General features: G+C 41.7%; 1 protein-coding gene across 1 annotated transcript; it reads right to left on the minus strand.

Moving 5' to 3' along the window:
- Positions 1-3528: 3528 nt before the first annotated feature.
- LOC120513861 (basic proline-rich protein-like) lies at positions 3529-5726 on the minus strand. The gene is made up of 5 exons (XM_039733698.1): positions 5589-5726; positions 5321-5462; positions 4739-5168; positions 4441-4495; positions 3529-4130 (listed from the first exon to the last, which is right to left on the minus strand). The coding sequence occupies exons 1-4, from the start codon at positions 5724-5726 to the stop codon at positions 4477-4479; spliced, it is 729 nt and encodes a 242-aa protein (XP_039589632.1). The 3' UTR covers positions 3529-4130; positions 4441-4476.
- Positions 5727-16373: the final 10647 nt, after the last annotated feature.

Below are 16373 nucleotides of genomic sequence, written 5' to 3' on the forward strand. Positions count from 1 at the left end.
TCCACTACACGGGTGACAACTTTCTGCTGCAGTGCCAGGCTCTCAAAGGCTGACACCCTGACTTCCTTTCCCAACACTTAGGAAAAAAAAGGGTTACTAAAAATGGAAGATTTCAACTGACCATTTCAGCCTTCTTCAGAATTTCGGTTTGGTTCAAGGCAAAGTCAGTAAGAAAAAGCTGATTCCTAAAATGAGAGGTATGCTATGCATTGCTTTATAGCTACAAAGAATTTCTCCATGCATTTTCTTATCTGGTTCCAGTGGTAAACCATTGAGTGTGAATCCTTTCTTTTGCTACTGTTTATGTAATTAAAGATAATAATTCAGATAAAACAGGTTCCTTTGTCCAAAGATTAGAGCAAGAGCTATGGAAGGCAAGACTAAGCAGGGTCAAGCCATTTAGTGTCACATAGTGTATCTTACAGCAGTTGCATTGTTGTTATCAAACTTATGCTAAATTGGCCCGTGTTTTGTCAAATAGCTGAGCTGTCTTTTATGCAATCTCATTGTTAATTTCTTTGCAGTGGACCATCCTAAGGCTTCAGCCATGGGCATATTCACGGGGAAAAAGGGATGTAATATATGTGGGGCTTTATTTGCTGCTGTTTGTTACTTGTTGCTCATCACTTAACTGCTGCTAGGAAAATGCATCATTTTTGTGTCTGTATCATTCTGCATGTGCAAGAGGATACCGTTCATTTCACTCACATTGCAAAGGATTCTAAGATAGAAATTTAATTTTGCATTCAACCTGAAGTTTGAAAGAAATTGTTTCTTTGAATCCATCCACTGCAGTGCTCTTGGTCCAAGTTAGAATTTTATCTGACTGCTTGCTCCATAGGCCAAAGAAAATCAGCAAACCTAAGAATATGTTCTATAGAGCGTGTTATAAGATAAGGAAGTAGGGCACAGATTCCAATCTTCAGTAGCCAAACCATGTGGAAATGTGAGAACTCCTTCAACTATGTAAGATGAACTATCTAGCTCTCAGTCTGGCAACAGAAGACTTATGCACTGAAATTATTTGAAAACAATGGAAGATCATTTAAATAAAAGCTGTGAGGCTTCAGAAGCTCAGTGTGGAAGACCACAATGTTTCCTACTGTCAATAAACTCAAATACCAGATCATCACACACACTGGGGCATATTGTAAGTTGGAACAGACTGCTGGCAGGATGGCAGGAGAGGCAGAGCAGGGCCCTGTTTGTAAGGCTGCTGTGACAAGAATGATGGTGGCTGGCTTTGCATTTTGTGCAGATAGACTCTGAAACCTTACTGGGTCCCCAGTTCAAAAGAATCCCTTTGGGGCGTAGTTTGGGCAGGCAGCCTCTCTCACTGCTGCACCAGGGGCTTGTGCCAGCTCCTGCAGGCAGCAACAGTGAAGTGTGCAGGTGTTTTGGCCGTGGTGAGTGGTGTCCCCACACACGGAGCTGTGCCACTCCATGCACTTATGTAGGGGCAGTGACCAGCTCCCCCACTCGCACAGCTGCGATCCTCCCCCTTCCACACACAGCTCCAAATATCCTCGCTGTCTGCAGCCCTTGCTGCTCCCCTGTGTGTGCCCAGCTGCACTCCCAGCCTGGTGAATTTATTTTCATTAATTTATTTCCAAGCCAATGTTTCTGTTGGTATCTAATGTTATTGATGGCGTAAATGTTGTTTTAAAGATGGCAAATTAGTACATGGAAGTAATAGAAGCAGGTTCATTATCTCTGCAGTTAAGAGGGGTGAAATATATATATGCAGAGAGGTCCTTCAAACACTTTTTGAAGTCTTTACTAAAATACAACTAAAAGGTATCGCATGAAACAATACATCCCATTAAAATCTCACCACATACTATTGCTGTGAACATCTTCCCTTCCTAGCACAATATTTAGAAATCTCTGGAATCACTTGCATCTTTTTCTCTGCAAAACAATTCAGAATTTCAAGGACAGATATGATGGAATTATTCTGGTTCTCATTGCAGATGAAAAAATCTCCTCTGTTCTTATTAAAAATAACCATTATTATTTCATCAGGTAATGTCAGTGGCAAAACCACAGAATTATGTTCAGTTGCCATTCAATGAGTTTAGAATAGAAAATTAGCTCCTTTTCCTCAGATATTTGAAAATAAGTGTCCTCTGGAAATCTGGATTTCCCTAGAGATTTGAAAGTAAATGTCCTCTGGAAATCTGGCAAGATAAAAGAGCTTCGGACAATAAATACCAAATTAAAACCCAGCAAACACAGTTCTTACATTGTTGCAGTGAAGCAAATCCTACACTTCAAAGCATTTCATTTTTCAAGGTAAAACTGAGGATCTAGTTGCATTTTCTTGTGCACTTCAATGACTAAAAATGCAGTTCAATCCACTTATGGCCTCAAAACTGTCGATGAGGGCTTTCCCAAGGAGAAATCCAAAGTGGTCTGACAACAGAACAAAGCAAGTCTCAGTGGCTTCAGGACCCCTACACAGTGCCTATTAACTGCAGGGGCTGGTCCACCCTTGAGGAGACAAAGTTGTGCACATGTCTCTTTAGCACAGACATATATTAACCCAATTGCTTCTTTCTTACTTTTTCTCTACTTAACATGAAAGAGTCCAAAGGCCAACAAGCTGAAGGGAAGTGTTTCTGGTTACCTAGCTACTGGAAAATCACACTCATTTGTAACACCAAGAAATATGTTTGGACGGAGATGTTCTCCTTCAGCTGTTTCCAACCATACCATCGAATAGCAATGGAAAGGTTGTTTTAAAAGTACAGCTAGAACAGGTATTCTCTAATGCATTTATAGCTCTTAATCTTCTGAAAACTGCGTTCAAGACAAAAAAGTGTTACATCTAATTTAGTGTTAAGACCTGACCATATATTTTACCTTCCACTACTATAACGAAGTGCTATAGTGCTCTGCTATTATCAGTACTTGCAGGAGACATTCTGACACGATAGTCTGAAAACTAACACAAGACAATCCATTCATGTTTCCTCAAACAAACAGCCTCTATTATTATCTGGAGCTTTCTTATACAGTCACTTCAAAACTCCTGGGTCATGACACCCCATTTGTCTATCAGAACTAAGAAAATGCCTCCACTCTAGGAGAGCTTCTATTACTTATGAGTCGGTCAGTCAGCCCACAGGCCAGTTAACCAAGCTGAGCTAGATTTTATAATTGAACACATTTTCAGTACAAATCAGTTTGGAATGCTACTGTTTTCTTTCCCTAAATAACATACATTACCTTTTCTTTCCTACAATGTCATTCCTTGCCCCAACACTGTATCTATGTGTCACTTTGGAATCATAGGACGGGACAACCTACAAACACAACGACCTGCTGCTTCATTTGCTTTTAGGCACAGCCAGAGCTCACTGCTAGGCCACGATGATCTCTAGTTCTGCCCTCTTCCTGTCCCTGTGTAGGGCTGGAGCATTGCTGTGCTTTCAGGAAGCTTTCTGTGAAAACTTCCAGCATTTTGCAAGCCCCTTTGCCCTCAGTGGATGCCTGCCATGGAATCCCTCACAGCTGGGTTCAGAGCAGACTCAAGCTGGGTCTTGTAAAACCCAGGGTCACTGTCCCCCTCAGCGTGCTCAGCACCACCTTTAACTCCACGGCGCTGTGCAACTGGAGCAGCAGGATAGGGAGCTTTGCAGCCTGAGCTGCCCTTGTTCCTCTCTGTCCGTGCAGAGAGTGCAGCACGGAAGAGAAGGGCAGCAGGGCCCCACGTGTCCCCAGGCTCAGGTTTTGCGCCGCTTCAGCTCCACGGAGACGCGGGTAACGTGCAAAAGCCAAACAGTTTATTCAGGTAAAGCGAAGGGAAGGGGTGAGCTGGCAGGTAAAAAGGGGGATGGACAGGGCCTGAGGGCTGCAGGGAGGGAGATGCCAACAGGGAGAGAGCTGGCAGGAGCTCCTGGAGCTTTCCACAGGCTCAGCTGTGAGCAGCTAGAGCTGTGCCTGGAGCTCCAGCTGGTTCCTTCTGCTGTGCAGGTGCTCCCATCTCCAATGGGAGCTGGAAATGGCCGAAGGACTCCGGTCTATCTGATCCAGCAGAGAAAGTCGCTCAGATCTTCTTCCCAATGCAACCTGGATCAGTGTGCTCCTGCAGGATGGGCTCTGATCTTCCCTGACGGCTTCAGGAACTGGAAGGGAGAGGACCAGAGTCACGGCCAGAGGCCAGATTGAGGGAATGCAAGGAAAGCTTCCTGCCAGGGCCATCCCAGCCAGCTGTTGCCATGGCCAGGAGGGAGTGGCAGCCACGGGCTTGGGCCGGAGGGTGCTGGCCACAGATCCCCCACGTGTGCCTGAAAGCTCTCCGGGCTCTGCCCCCGCCGCCCCTCGTCCGCACAGGGAGCAGAGCCCTCGGCAGCCCGGGCACGGACTGTAGCTGCGGGGCCGGCATGTGCAGCTGCCCACGGCGGTCCCCGCTGGCTCGCAGCTGCCCTCACTCACCCTCAGCGAGGACCTGGAGCTCCTCCTTCTGCCCCGTCATGAGCTCCGGCCACCCCTGGCAACACAGAGGCACAGGTGGCGGCCCCGGGCGGCACAGCTGCCCGACACGGGCGCTGCCAGCCCCGGGGCCGCACGCCCTCCTCCCCGGGCAGGGCTCGGGCCGGGCCCCTGCCGCACGCTGCCGCCCCGGGGAGGGCTCGGCTGCGGGAGGGCGGCGGCAGCGGCCAGGGCTTGGCTCCGGCTACCGGGGCAGCAGCCAGGCCGGGAGGCGGGGAGGGACGCCGGGCTCCTGGCTCACCGATGATGCTGACGGCCGTCTCTCGCAGGGGCCTCTGCGGGCTCTGCAGGCGCGGCAGGGCGGAGCGCAGGTGCTCGGCCGCTGGGCTCTGGTCCTGAAACAGCTGCGGGGAGCGCTGGGAGGGAAGGCCCGGCGCAGGCTCTGCCCCTCGGCCGGGCGCTGCCCAAGCCGGGCACCGGCCGAGCCGGCCCGCACGGCCCAGGGCAGGGAGCGGCGTGCGGGGCGCAGGCTGGCGGCCCCGGGTGCGGCGCTGGGCAGGGGCACAGCTGCCAGCCCCCCACGCTGAGCACTGGGGCCAGGGGGCTTCTCCAGCCTGCGGCTGGGGCTGCCGGGCTGTCCTTACCAGGCTCTGGGCGAACTTCATCCGCAGCTCCTCCAGGTCCGTCCTCCTCGGGCAGCATGCGGCACAAAGCAGTGCTTCGCGAGGGTCCTGGAGAGCAGCAGAGAGCCGCAGGTGGCACCAGAGCCCAGGGCACAGGACCCGTGTCCCTGTGCCAAGGCCAGGGGGAGGCTGCAGCCCGCCAGGGCAGGAGGCGGCCTAGCTCCCTCCCAGGGATGTGGCAGCATCCCACAAAACCTCACCTTGGCCACGTGCCAAGCGCAGGAATAGAGGGAGCAGGCTCTGGCTCAGGATTCTTGTCAGAGGCTCTTCCCCCTCTTCCACTCCCAGCTCCATCACCTGGCTGAAGAGCTGAATGGAGAGCAGCTGCAGCTGGCTGTTGTCCTGCAAAGAAAGGAAGACTCCTAAGCACCAACTACTACAGCCCATTGGGGCAAAGGCCCAAACCTGCAGTGAGCACAGAGTTTCCAGGCAGCGTCCAGTGCCCTGGGCGGGGGCACAGAGCCTTACGTTGTCAAAGTGTGTCAGCGGGGGCTCAGCCAGCTTCAGGGCGGTGATGCTGGGTATCTTGAGAAACTTCCTTGCCAGGCAACAAAAATTCCTATGCACTTTTTGTTGCAGTGCTGGTACCTGTGCCAGCTGTCTCATGCTTGTTATGTGCCCATAAGATGTTACAGGGAGAAGCTGTAGCCAGTGTCAAGGGATTGCAAGGAGGGGTGGAGGAATCAATCCTTCATTCCTGAGGAAGAAAGGAAACAGAAGTACTGAGATGAGTTTACACTACTTCTGCTGCTATGGGTTTATGGCACATTGTAATACAGTTATTTACAAGCAGCTCAAAGCTTATTAGGCAGGAATCCTGCACACGAGTTCACAATGGATTTAGTTTGTCCCCAAGTTGGTAGGGATCTCATTCTGTGATAAGGTAAATAAAGAAATTGTGGGTAGAATAATTATACACACATCCACGTTGAGACAGTCTGACTGGCGAGGTATCTGGCTGTTGTGTAAGAATCTCTAACCAAATACTGAATTCTAATTGACTTTCACAAGTCAATTCATACTGGGTTTCACAAAGGCAGTTGTCAATGCTCTGTGGTTGAACAGCTTATTGAATTAGGTGAAGGTCACTCACCATTCTGAGCAGACTGCATTCTGAAAGTACACATGAAACAGCTAAAAAATCCCATCAAATATAATTTAGCAGGGAAAGGATTTATAAAGATTTCATTGTAAATAAAAGCATATTGTTCTGATTTTACTTTCATTGTTCTGTAAAATTAGGATGACTTATAAATAATGAATAAATGAATTTTTTTTATTGAACATAAATTATTTTTTTCTTTACAAATGGCTGCATAGATAAAATACTATTTATATATTTCGGAAAGCTGTGGGAGAGCTGTGGAGAGTTCTGTTTAAATCACCCCAAGTGATTTATAAATCACTTCTAAATTGTTTAAATCATCTCCAGCTCATAAGATAGGAAACTCTTTTTGTTAGAGAAGCAGCTAACTATGTCTTTTCATACTTGAAATATCTGATGCTTTGAATAATACATGACATTTGAATGCTTATTTTGCACTTGGGACCCAGATCATCTACTAATCTTTAGGGATATTGGGACTTGACACCCAGCTCAGCAGCTTGCTTTATGCAGTAGCCAGCTCCAAGCAACTTAAAGAACATCACCTGTGAGGGTCGCTTCTAAATCTTCCTGTCTTCAAAGTTAAATTATTTAAACAAATACTATAGGTTTGCAATAAGATGAAAAATGTGTGTTTAAGGAAGCTTTCTGAATGGCTTAGTGAGAAGCAAATTGACTGTGATTGACTGGAAATGAAACTAGGTGCTATGATGGTACGTTTTTGCTGTGGAAGTGTGAGCCTGTTGTTACTCAGGAATGACAGACTTCATTGTCAGGAAAAACAAAAGATTCTACAGAGCTAGATGTTTCTGACAGTGCCAACCAGCACCATTCGTTTTGCAGGTCAGCACAGCCTTCAGTCATCTTTCTGAGTTTCATATTGGATGCTCTCATTACTGTTTTCTTTTCACTGACTCATCTGGAAAATGTGGAGATCCTGAGCAGTTTATAGCAACTAATCCCTTGGGCTAGGAAATACAGCACAAAACAATGCAGATCACAGACCCCCTTAATCCTTTTATGACATCCATCTTTAATGTGCATCATGATGGCACACAAGAAACCTGACTGCAGAATAGTCATGCATACAGAGCACATGTCACCAGTTGCTCAAAAGTGGGCCTGTGGCTATTTCAGGCTGAGTGGGTGGGTGTTTTATTTATCTCAGGGATATGACAGCTCTCTTCATGTAGTAGGTGAATGCAGTAACTGCTGTTCCACCACTATCATTTGTTTAATATAGTAAAACAAAAAAAGTTCTTTTTATATTATTTTTTATGTATTCTGCTGTGTGTCACAATGGATTCTGAAAGCCATGGTGCCTTTTTCAACTGTTTTCTTTGGAGAGGTCTAATAGCGTGGTTAACACAGTTGAATTATTCCAGCATGTAAGAAATTTCACTCTATATTTTGCTTTCCACCTTCATTCAGTTTATTTTCATCAGGTCCCAGCTTGCTGTCCGGCAAACCAGTCTCATTCCATATTGATTTGTGATGAGGCAACAGGGCAAAAGAAAGCAAAAAGAATAGGAAAAAAGTAGCCCAAAAAGGAGAAGCCCTTGACCTCCTTCCTTTATGTGGCAGCCTGGTTTGGCTGAAGGGTGAGTGTTGTAATATAGATGAAAGTAATTTCTCTAATACAAGGAGTATACATGTATTTCTAGTCCCTCTCAGTGTGGAATTTGCTTACTAGATTTGGATAGTTAACACATTGTGGCAGGAGTCACGATTCAGCAGAAAATATTTTCTAGTTGAAAAACCAGCGTGACCAAGAGCTGGTGCAAACCAAACACAAGCAGAAAGTTTGTTTGCCCACCCTCTCTTAATGCCTCACTCCTGATATGGTCCAGACTCCAACATTCAGCCCATTCCTCTGTTCAGAATGGTTCAAGCCTGTCCCGTGCTGTTTACACAAGTACAATGCTCACCCTCTGCCAAGGATGAGCGATTTTCAGCACTGCTGATTCTGATATGCTCTTCAAAAGAAAGGTTCTAATGGTCACGGCTACTGAGGGCAGCTGTGTTACACCGTGCCAGAAACACATGTAACACACTTGAAACATGTATGTAAGTTGATAATGTGGTAACAAATCACTATAAGAACCAAAATTGCCAGATAACCTTGCTATAATTGCAAGCAGCTTATGTGCAGAAGGTCTAATGTGGAGAGCAAAAGATCATTTAGAATAAAGATGTTAGGACAGTCAGCTCTTTATTTTTCACCTTCTGATGCATGTGCTTCCATCTGTCTTGCTGTCCATCAAAATAGTTTTCCAGACAGGACTTCCTAAGATGTTGATTTATAAATCAGGTACAAATTTGCACAAGATCACTCTGACTCAGCTTTGAATCTGACCTAAAAGTATTTCTTGTCATATGGAAGCAAATTATGGTGCAGCAATAAAACAACAGAAACATTGCTGAGAAACATTGGTGCTATTCTTGGCTCTGGGGTGCTGCTGAATGTCACAAACAACTGACAGATCAGAAACTCGTGTCTAAAAGAAAATAGGAAACCAGTAGGCTTAGATTGTCTGTATTTATTAAAATACACTCTGCCTGGATTGTGAAAAAACAAGGTAGTTTTGGCCATCTTTTTTCCCACAGAAGCATGATCACTACTACAAACCCTGCCGTCTTCAAAGGATGACTGGTACTGAGACCTACCAAATGAAGTGGCTTTAGCATGTCATAATCTAATTTTAAAAGTGAGATTTACAAGTTAATATTCCCTTCCGTTCAAATAATCATCTGGAAATCTGAGCAGGGTATTTTTTATATACTTTTATGTACACTCTATCTATTTTTACTCTCCACAGAAGGAAAGACAAGAAAGGTGAAGGATGGGTGCGGGGACATCAGCCCAGATCTGGAAATGCTTTGCATTATCTGGTAATCTCGTATGCATTATATGCAAACACATAGCAATCCTTCAATGCTGAAAGATCTGCAAACATTTCAAAGATGACAACTTTAATTCCAGTACAAAGTATATTCCCAAATGCAGCTCATGTCCAGAAGATATCAAGAAGACAGGTGCTGTGGTTTGTCTTTGGGGTATTTTTTTAAAATTACATTACATTATTCATAGACCAGAATAATGGTTGTTTGGGGAGGAGATGGTTGAGGTTTTTTCCTTGAGGACTTAATAAAACCTCTGAGGATGGCCAAAAAAACCAAAAACAACAATTAATCTGAAGTGATTCAAACTCTGGAGAATACTTATTCCTTTCTACATCCTCTCTCCTTTGGTACGGCTCCTGGCAGAGAAGGTTAAAAGTTTTTTGCTATGGACAAGGATACAGTAAAGTCCTGGAAGAGTAACGCGTTAGGTCTACCAGTCTTCCTATGTATGAAGCAGGGATCTTGAAAAAGATGGGCCTGCTGGAGAAAAAAAATAGAAAAGGAACTGTTATTTTATAGTTTTCTACCCTCATTATCAAGCAAAGCCCAAAACCTCTGTCACTGAACAGTACATCAGGACAAACCCCATAGCAAATATGTGATGTTCTCGCTCATGAAACTGGCATTCCAGAATACAGAGTGCCTTTCAGATAAATTGGCCTACTTCACCTGTACAAAGAAAATAAATTTATTAGGTTCACATTACACCTTCTGGAATTCTCAGAGCACCATCTGTTTTTAAGCAAACAATTGCAACTCATAAAGTAATATACCTACAGTGATTTACATAGAACAGTTCAGACCTTTATCCCCAAGTATGATGACAGAAAATTATGTACTTTTCTGAATCAATGCTTCCTAGAGGGTCAGGATCAATGCAGATGTCCTTTTCATTCTTTGGTATTGTATCTATTCCTAAATTGGATTAGATTAAATGATATTAGATTGATAGATAATACCACACATATCTTTTATCTCAATTTGACTAAACAACATTGCAATGGTCCTAAAGCAATGTTTTTTCATTTGAATCTTCATGTACACATGAAGCTAGAGATTCAACTGAATTTCTGTTTCCTCTTTGTCCTTAACCCTAACCCTAACCTTTGATGAAATTTATTTGGATTTGTAAATTGCATTTGCAAATGGAAGGCTCTGACATGGATTAATACAGACCAAAATTAGGAAGAAAAGTGGGAAATAACATGTTAGGTGTCTCCAATAACCCTTTCTCCTCTAGGTACATAAAAAGGAAAAAAACTTTTGGGCGCAGAAAGTAAAAGACAGTTCTTTACTGACAACTGCACTCATCCCTAAAGAATCAGGATGGTATCAACATTTAATCAGGCCCCTTCTAGTGTAACTTTCAGGGCCTCTCTGGTATAGATACTGCTTAGATACTGCTTCAGTATCAAAGCTTCAGTCCTCTGAAACAGTTCTCTTTTCATGCCTGGTAACATAAAACGAAAAGATGTCCTAGGTACATAAAAAGGAAAAAAACTTTTGGGCACAGAAAGTAAAAGACAGTTCTTTACTGACAACTGCACTCATCCCTAAAGAATCAGGATGGTATCAACATTTAATCAGGCCCCTTCTAGTGTAACTTTCAGGGCCTCTCTGGTATAGATACTGCTTAGATACTGCTTCAGTAGCAAAGCTTCAGTCCTCTGAAACAGTCCTCCTCTTTTCATGCCTGGTAACATAAAATGAAAAGATGTTGTGTTCTGACTGGGTGTCCTCCTACTTAATTACTTCAAAAAATAATCTACATCAGTTTTTCCATCAGCAACAGGTGCCTCAGGTCCCAGAGATTTTTGTACTGTACATCATGGAAGAAATAACCAAATACAGATGGTTTGGTTGTATTCTGCAGTGGTAGTCAGCAGTTACATTATCCCTCCTACTATTGTTGTAAGAGATTCTGAAAGGCAGAATATCTGAAGATGAGGGTCTGAATTAAAAATGTTGATCTAAAGCTATTGTGAAATTAATTTGAACTTGTATCTCAGTTCTAGTAAGTTCTGAGAGAATGGTTATGTGCAAATACTTGTGATATTTCAGAAGTTACACAGATACTTTGCCAGTTATAAATCTGAAAATGATTGGATTTCAGGGGGAGGAAATTGTGTGATTAAGTAGCAGTTTCATTTATGGTGTAGTTAAGCTGAGATGTCAGGATTTATGAATGTTGTTGGAACGGTCTGAATAGTTTTCATAGGAACTGTATAACATTGATGTGCATTTAAAGTTCAGGCCACTCTCAGTTCTTCACTTCTCTTTTTTAATGCAATATTCCAGCCTTTCATTCTTATGACAACTGCCACCAAAATCAAAATCAATTATTTAGGGCCAAACACTTGGTGTAGTTGTGACTGGAGAAAGAATTAAAAAATTCAAAACCATCACAGGTTGCCAGTATGACTTGAAGGAAGAAGGGCAAAACCATGGGAGGCAAAAAAGTCTGTGAGTCTTTTGGCTCTCTCCAGTGGAAGTCTAACAAGCCTGAGATCCAATAGTTTGGGAGAGTTATGCAGTCAGAAATATGGTTTCAGATACACTGATTTAGTTCCTATCTCTGCATTTATTTGTGGATATCTAAATTACAGAGCCATGAAAAGAATTGGACAAATGATCACGGGGAGCTTGGGGCTGGATCCAGAGCTCTGGCAGAAGTGATCCTTAATTCCATCTTACTCCGAACACCTAATTCTTCTGTGCCCTCTAACAAACAGGAGTTACCCCCCAGCAAGATTTTTGGTTAGTCCCTTGATATCAGCAGGCTTCAGAATACCCCAGCCATTGCTTTATCTTCTGCAATAGGATTTCTTCCACAAATTGCTGGGGAAGTTGTAAAGTGCTCTTATTTCTCTACATTATCTCAATGCTAACCTACAAAAGACGATGCACCATTAACTGGTCAAATGGAGGCCAGTTAAGGAACTTAATATCCTTTCAGGCTACTAGGATAAATTTTTAACCCTAGACACTAAAGCCTGCCTGTAAATTTAGCAATATAATTTAAAATACCTTTTTGATGTTTGCAACTTAGGCAGGATAGTTTAGTGGCAGTTTTAGATGATAATTGCAAAGTTATAGCCAAGGTAAAAATTACTACAAGAAAAGATGTCCTAAGGGCATAACAGACTTGATTCAGGTGTGATTCAAAAAAATGTGAAGGTGTGAAACTAAAAGGCACCTGGAGAAGTTTGAGAAGGAAAACTGGGAAGCAATCACCAATCTTTGCAGAACCTGTTAAGCAGTAATTAGCAGGAGTTCAAATGACATGCTCTCCCAAGTGATTTGTTCATTTGTGCCCTCAGAGATTTAAAACTGATACCCACAACTGCTACCATCATGCTCAACTTGTACTTTTCAATGGTGTTTTAGTACTGGCGTATTTCTAATATCAGTTGACAAGCAGATTCACGTGAGACAGAGTTGGAAAGAGCATCTTTCCCTTGCTGAAGGTTTCAACACTTTTATATGTAACTGTTTAAAGCTGAGAGGCAAAGAGTAGCTAAGGTTATTGAAGAAATCTGTTGTCTTTTTCTCCACAGGGCAACATTCAAACGTGACAACTAGAGCATCAGCCTCTAGGTCAAATCTTTCAGGGAGTGACATTTGCTCCAAACTTGCAGGAATAGAGAATAATGACAAAAAAAAGTTAAATTTTTATGCAATATCACAACTAGAACTCAAAAGATTCATAACTTGAAAAGGTAAATATTCTAATGCACACACCTACTACAGTTAAAATACTTGGAGCAATTTGACAGATACATTTAGATTCTGACTTGCTTGTTTCTTATCATCAACGTTAAAATACTTAATAAAAAAAAAAAACAAACCACAAACATACATTCAGTTCTGTGTTGGCTTTCCTATAGTTGTCTGCATTTCATAGTTGCATATGAAATGAACAAATTCAGAGTGCTGAAAAAATGATGTTAAATGTGCTGCTCACAGGCACTGATTTGAGAAATAAATATTTAAATTTCAAAGCAAGCAAGGAGTCAAAATATTTTAAAAAATAGATTATTTCATCCACCTTTCACCATTAGGTGTGGTATAATTCACAGGCACTGATTTGAGAAGTAAATATTTAAATTTCAAAGCAAGCAAGGAGTCAAAATATTTTTAAAAATGATACTCGTTATACCACCATTAGGTGTGGTATAACGTGTATCATTCTGAAAGGATGACTTAACAGGTATAAATCAGCAAAGCTACTCCAATTTCAGTATATAATCTTGGAGGAACCATCTGGGAAACATTGATTAGAGACAAGACTCTGGGGAAAAAGCAATAATAAGAAATGGTCTGGAGTGAACTGTAATAGTCACCCAATGATCTAAAGATGGAACCCTCCAAAATTGTTGGGATTTTTGTTTAAGTGAGACTTATTGACCAGGGTTCATTAAATGTTATATTGTCCCAAGAAGAAGGCTGATCATGCATAAAAACATTTCTGTCAATGGTATAAGCCCATTAAAAAAAGAGAAAAAATCCTGCAAAGAATTTAAAAAAAAACCCAAACCAAACCCATACTTCTGTGGTTTAGAGTTAATTGAGTTTTTCCAGGGGGAAATTCAGAGCAGGACATTACAGAATGATTAAAGACACCTGAATTCTCTTTGCTTATGCCCTGTGGAAGCTCTAGGGATTCATAAGAAGTTAAATGGTAGGCGATGGCAGAAGATCTGGGTGAAGTCTCCAGCAGTGTCTCCAATGGAGGGTGGGTGTATCACTAACCCATCTTTGTAGTAAGATCATTTCTGTGTTGTTGAAAATACCCTTCACATTTTATTTTTTAACAGCTGTTAATCATTAGTTTTAACTAATCAAAGCAAAAGACTTCTTGGCTATCAATAAAAAATGTTTAAATTCTGAATTACTTCTTTTTCTCCTGTTTTTTTTTTCAAGTAATTCTTTAGTAATAATTGAGTATCTAATTTCTTGCTGAAGAAATTAAGCTGTTAATCATTAGTTTTGACTAATCAAAGCAAAAGACTTCTTGGCTATCAATAAAATGTTAAAATTCTGAATTACTTATTTTTCTCCTTTTTTTTTTCAAGTAATTCTTTATTAATAATTGAGTATCTAATTTCTTGCTCAAGAAATTAAGCTGATGTGAAATAAGGCAGGTAAATGAGGGCTCCTGCTTGCTGCTGTCACATGGGTGTGTTGGTAAGGAAGAGGTTTTACAGCAACTTCTGTGAGCCAGAGAGAAGTTTGATAAGAGGATCCATGCTTACCCTTGAAAAAATTTTCCACCAAGGTCATGGACACAAAAACCGAAAAAGAAGGAAGGATAAATAAGAGCAACCTGCAACTGTCTACTCCAATGAGCACTTTGCTTGTCTTTCCTGACCAATGAGTAAAATGTAAACTTGATGAGTTTTGCAAGAATGTATAAAAAGCATACATGCTATAATAACAATAGGTCTGAAGCCTTCTGAAAATGAAGTGTGTTTCTTTGACACTATGACGGGTTGAAGCAGCAGCCCAGCTGTGTCTGTGTGCTCCCTGACCAATGAGTAAAATGTAAACTTGATGAGTTTTGCAAGAATGTATAAAAAGCATACATGCTATAATAACAATAGGTTTGAAGCCTTCTGAAAATGCAGTGTGTTGCTTTGACCCTCTCAACTATGACGGGTTGAAGCAGCAGCCCTGCTGTGTCTGTGTGCTGCATGGGCCTCGGGCTCCTCTTTCTCCCTCCGTACACCACAACCCTGCAGAAGACCCAGGTTAAGGCAATTATACATCCTAAGACACTGAGTTTCTTCCCTCACCAAAGTATAAACACGTTTTGCACAGAGCTGAAATTTTGTGTTTACCTGGTGTCTTTTAATTAAAGAGAAACTTTTTTAATTACATGGACTCTTTTGTCATGTGTTTAGGGGTTTGTTGTTTGGGGTTTTTTTGTGGCAACATATCTTCTCTCCAATATTTGCAAGCCGTGCCAAGGTTTTCTGAGCAAGCATAGAATTATGCTGATCCTGGTTTAGGAGACCTTTTCATAAAGGCAAGAAGCAGTGGCAGTAAACAGTTTTACAAAACTACATTTACAGGAAACGTTTTATAGGATTCTAAAATTAAACTTGATTGAGGACATTTGTTAAAGAGCTAAACAAATTAGAAGGCCTTAATAGAATATTTTAAGCACTTTAAAAGGAAGAAACCAGACCTTTCCCCTTGTACAGTTATCCTGAAAAGCCTTTTAAATAAATAACGCTATGACATTTGATATAATTAGTTTCAAAACCTATCATGAAATGGTATCCATTTAAGGGTTTCTATTTAGCAAACTATCAGGGCTTTGGATTAGGGGAAGAAGAGAAGTCTGATGAACAATTAAACAAATGTCATCTCTTTACTCAATCCACTTTTATTTGTTTAGTGAAGAAAACATTAATGGAAATGCAGATGCATTAGGACATTATGATAACTAGTACATTAATAATGCAAATAGCTTAAGAAGGTTAATTACTTCTTAAATGAGTAGTTACTGTGTAATGTTCTTCCTTTGCAAAATACACCAACTCATTCAAAGATAAAAGCAATTTCTTTTTTTTTGGCTGCAGCTACTCTTGAAATATACATAAGCATTTTGACCTGTTGGGATTGAAAACAATTATCAGTCAACAATTATAGGCTGAAGTCCAGCATTCAAAGATCAGGAATATATTATCAGTGAAAAATCTTTAGTCTTTTTACAGCGTCAAAACCAGACAATTATTTCTGTGACTGCTAAAACGTGCCTTTCCCCAAAAGGCCAAAACATAAGCATCACATTTGAATTTCAGATGATAATTGCTGCTCTTGAAGACAATTAAACCACAATAACTGCTCCCTTGGTTTGCATGAATGCGTTCTCTCAGTTGTTGTAACATTGTTTGAGATCCAACATATGAAGTCAACTGTCTCTGTTAGATTCAGATAAATAACTGAACTGATTTTTCTGGTTTAAATTAAAGTATAACTGCTTGATAACTGGGATTTCAACATATCTACTCTCTCACTAATTACTGACAATAAGAAAAAAGTTTCAGTGTATCCTGCCACAGAGCAGAGCAAAAGTCAGGTTCTGTTACAGTGAGGTCAGCATTTGATGGAACAAGTCATACAATGAAATGCAAGTTTCCAAAGGAAGCTCACTTTCAGAATTATTATTTACTCTTAGGTTTGCAATCACTGCTTTTGGCTTGAACCTCTTATAAATTTTCTAAGACTTCCTAAGC

The sequence above is a fragment of the Passer montanus genome, unplaced genomic scaffold, assembly GCF_014805655.1.
Source record: "Passer montanus isolate IOZ18808 unplaced genomic scaffold, ASM1480565v1 scaffold1, whole genome shotgun sequence".
Taxonomy (NCBI): domain Eukaryota; kingdom Metazoa; phylum Chordata; class Aves; order Passeriformes; family Passeridae; genus Passer; species Passer montanus.

What these genes read in the sequence shown, in the direction of transcription:
- LOC120513861 (XM_039733698.1), bottom strand. Translation starts at nt 5,726, where the DNA reads ATGAGACAGCTGGCACAGGTACCAGCACTGCAACAAAAAGTGCATAGG. An exon ending in CGCTGACACACTTTGACAAC is followed by an intron (nt 5,463 to 5,588) that starts GTAAGGCTCTGT and finishes CTTTCTTTGCAG; the next exon opens with GACAACAGCCAGCTGCAGCT. An exon ending in GCGCTTGGCACGTGGCCAAG is followed by an intron (nt 5,169 to 5,320) that starts GTGAGGTTTTGT and finishes GCTGCTCTCCAG; the next exon opens with GACCCTCGCGAAGCACTGCT.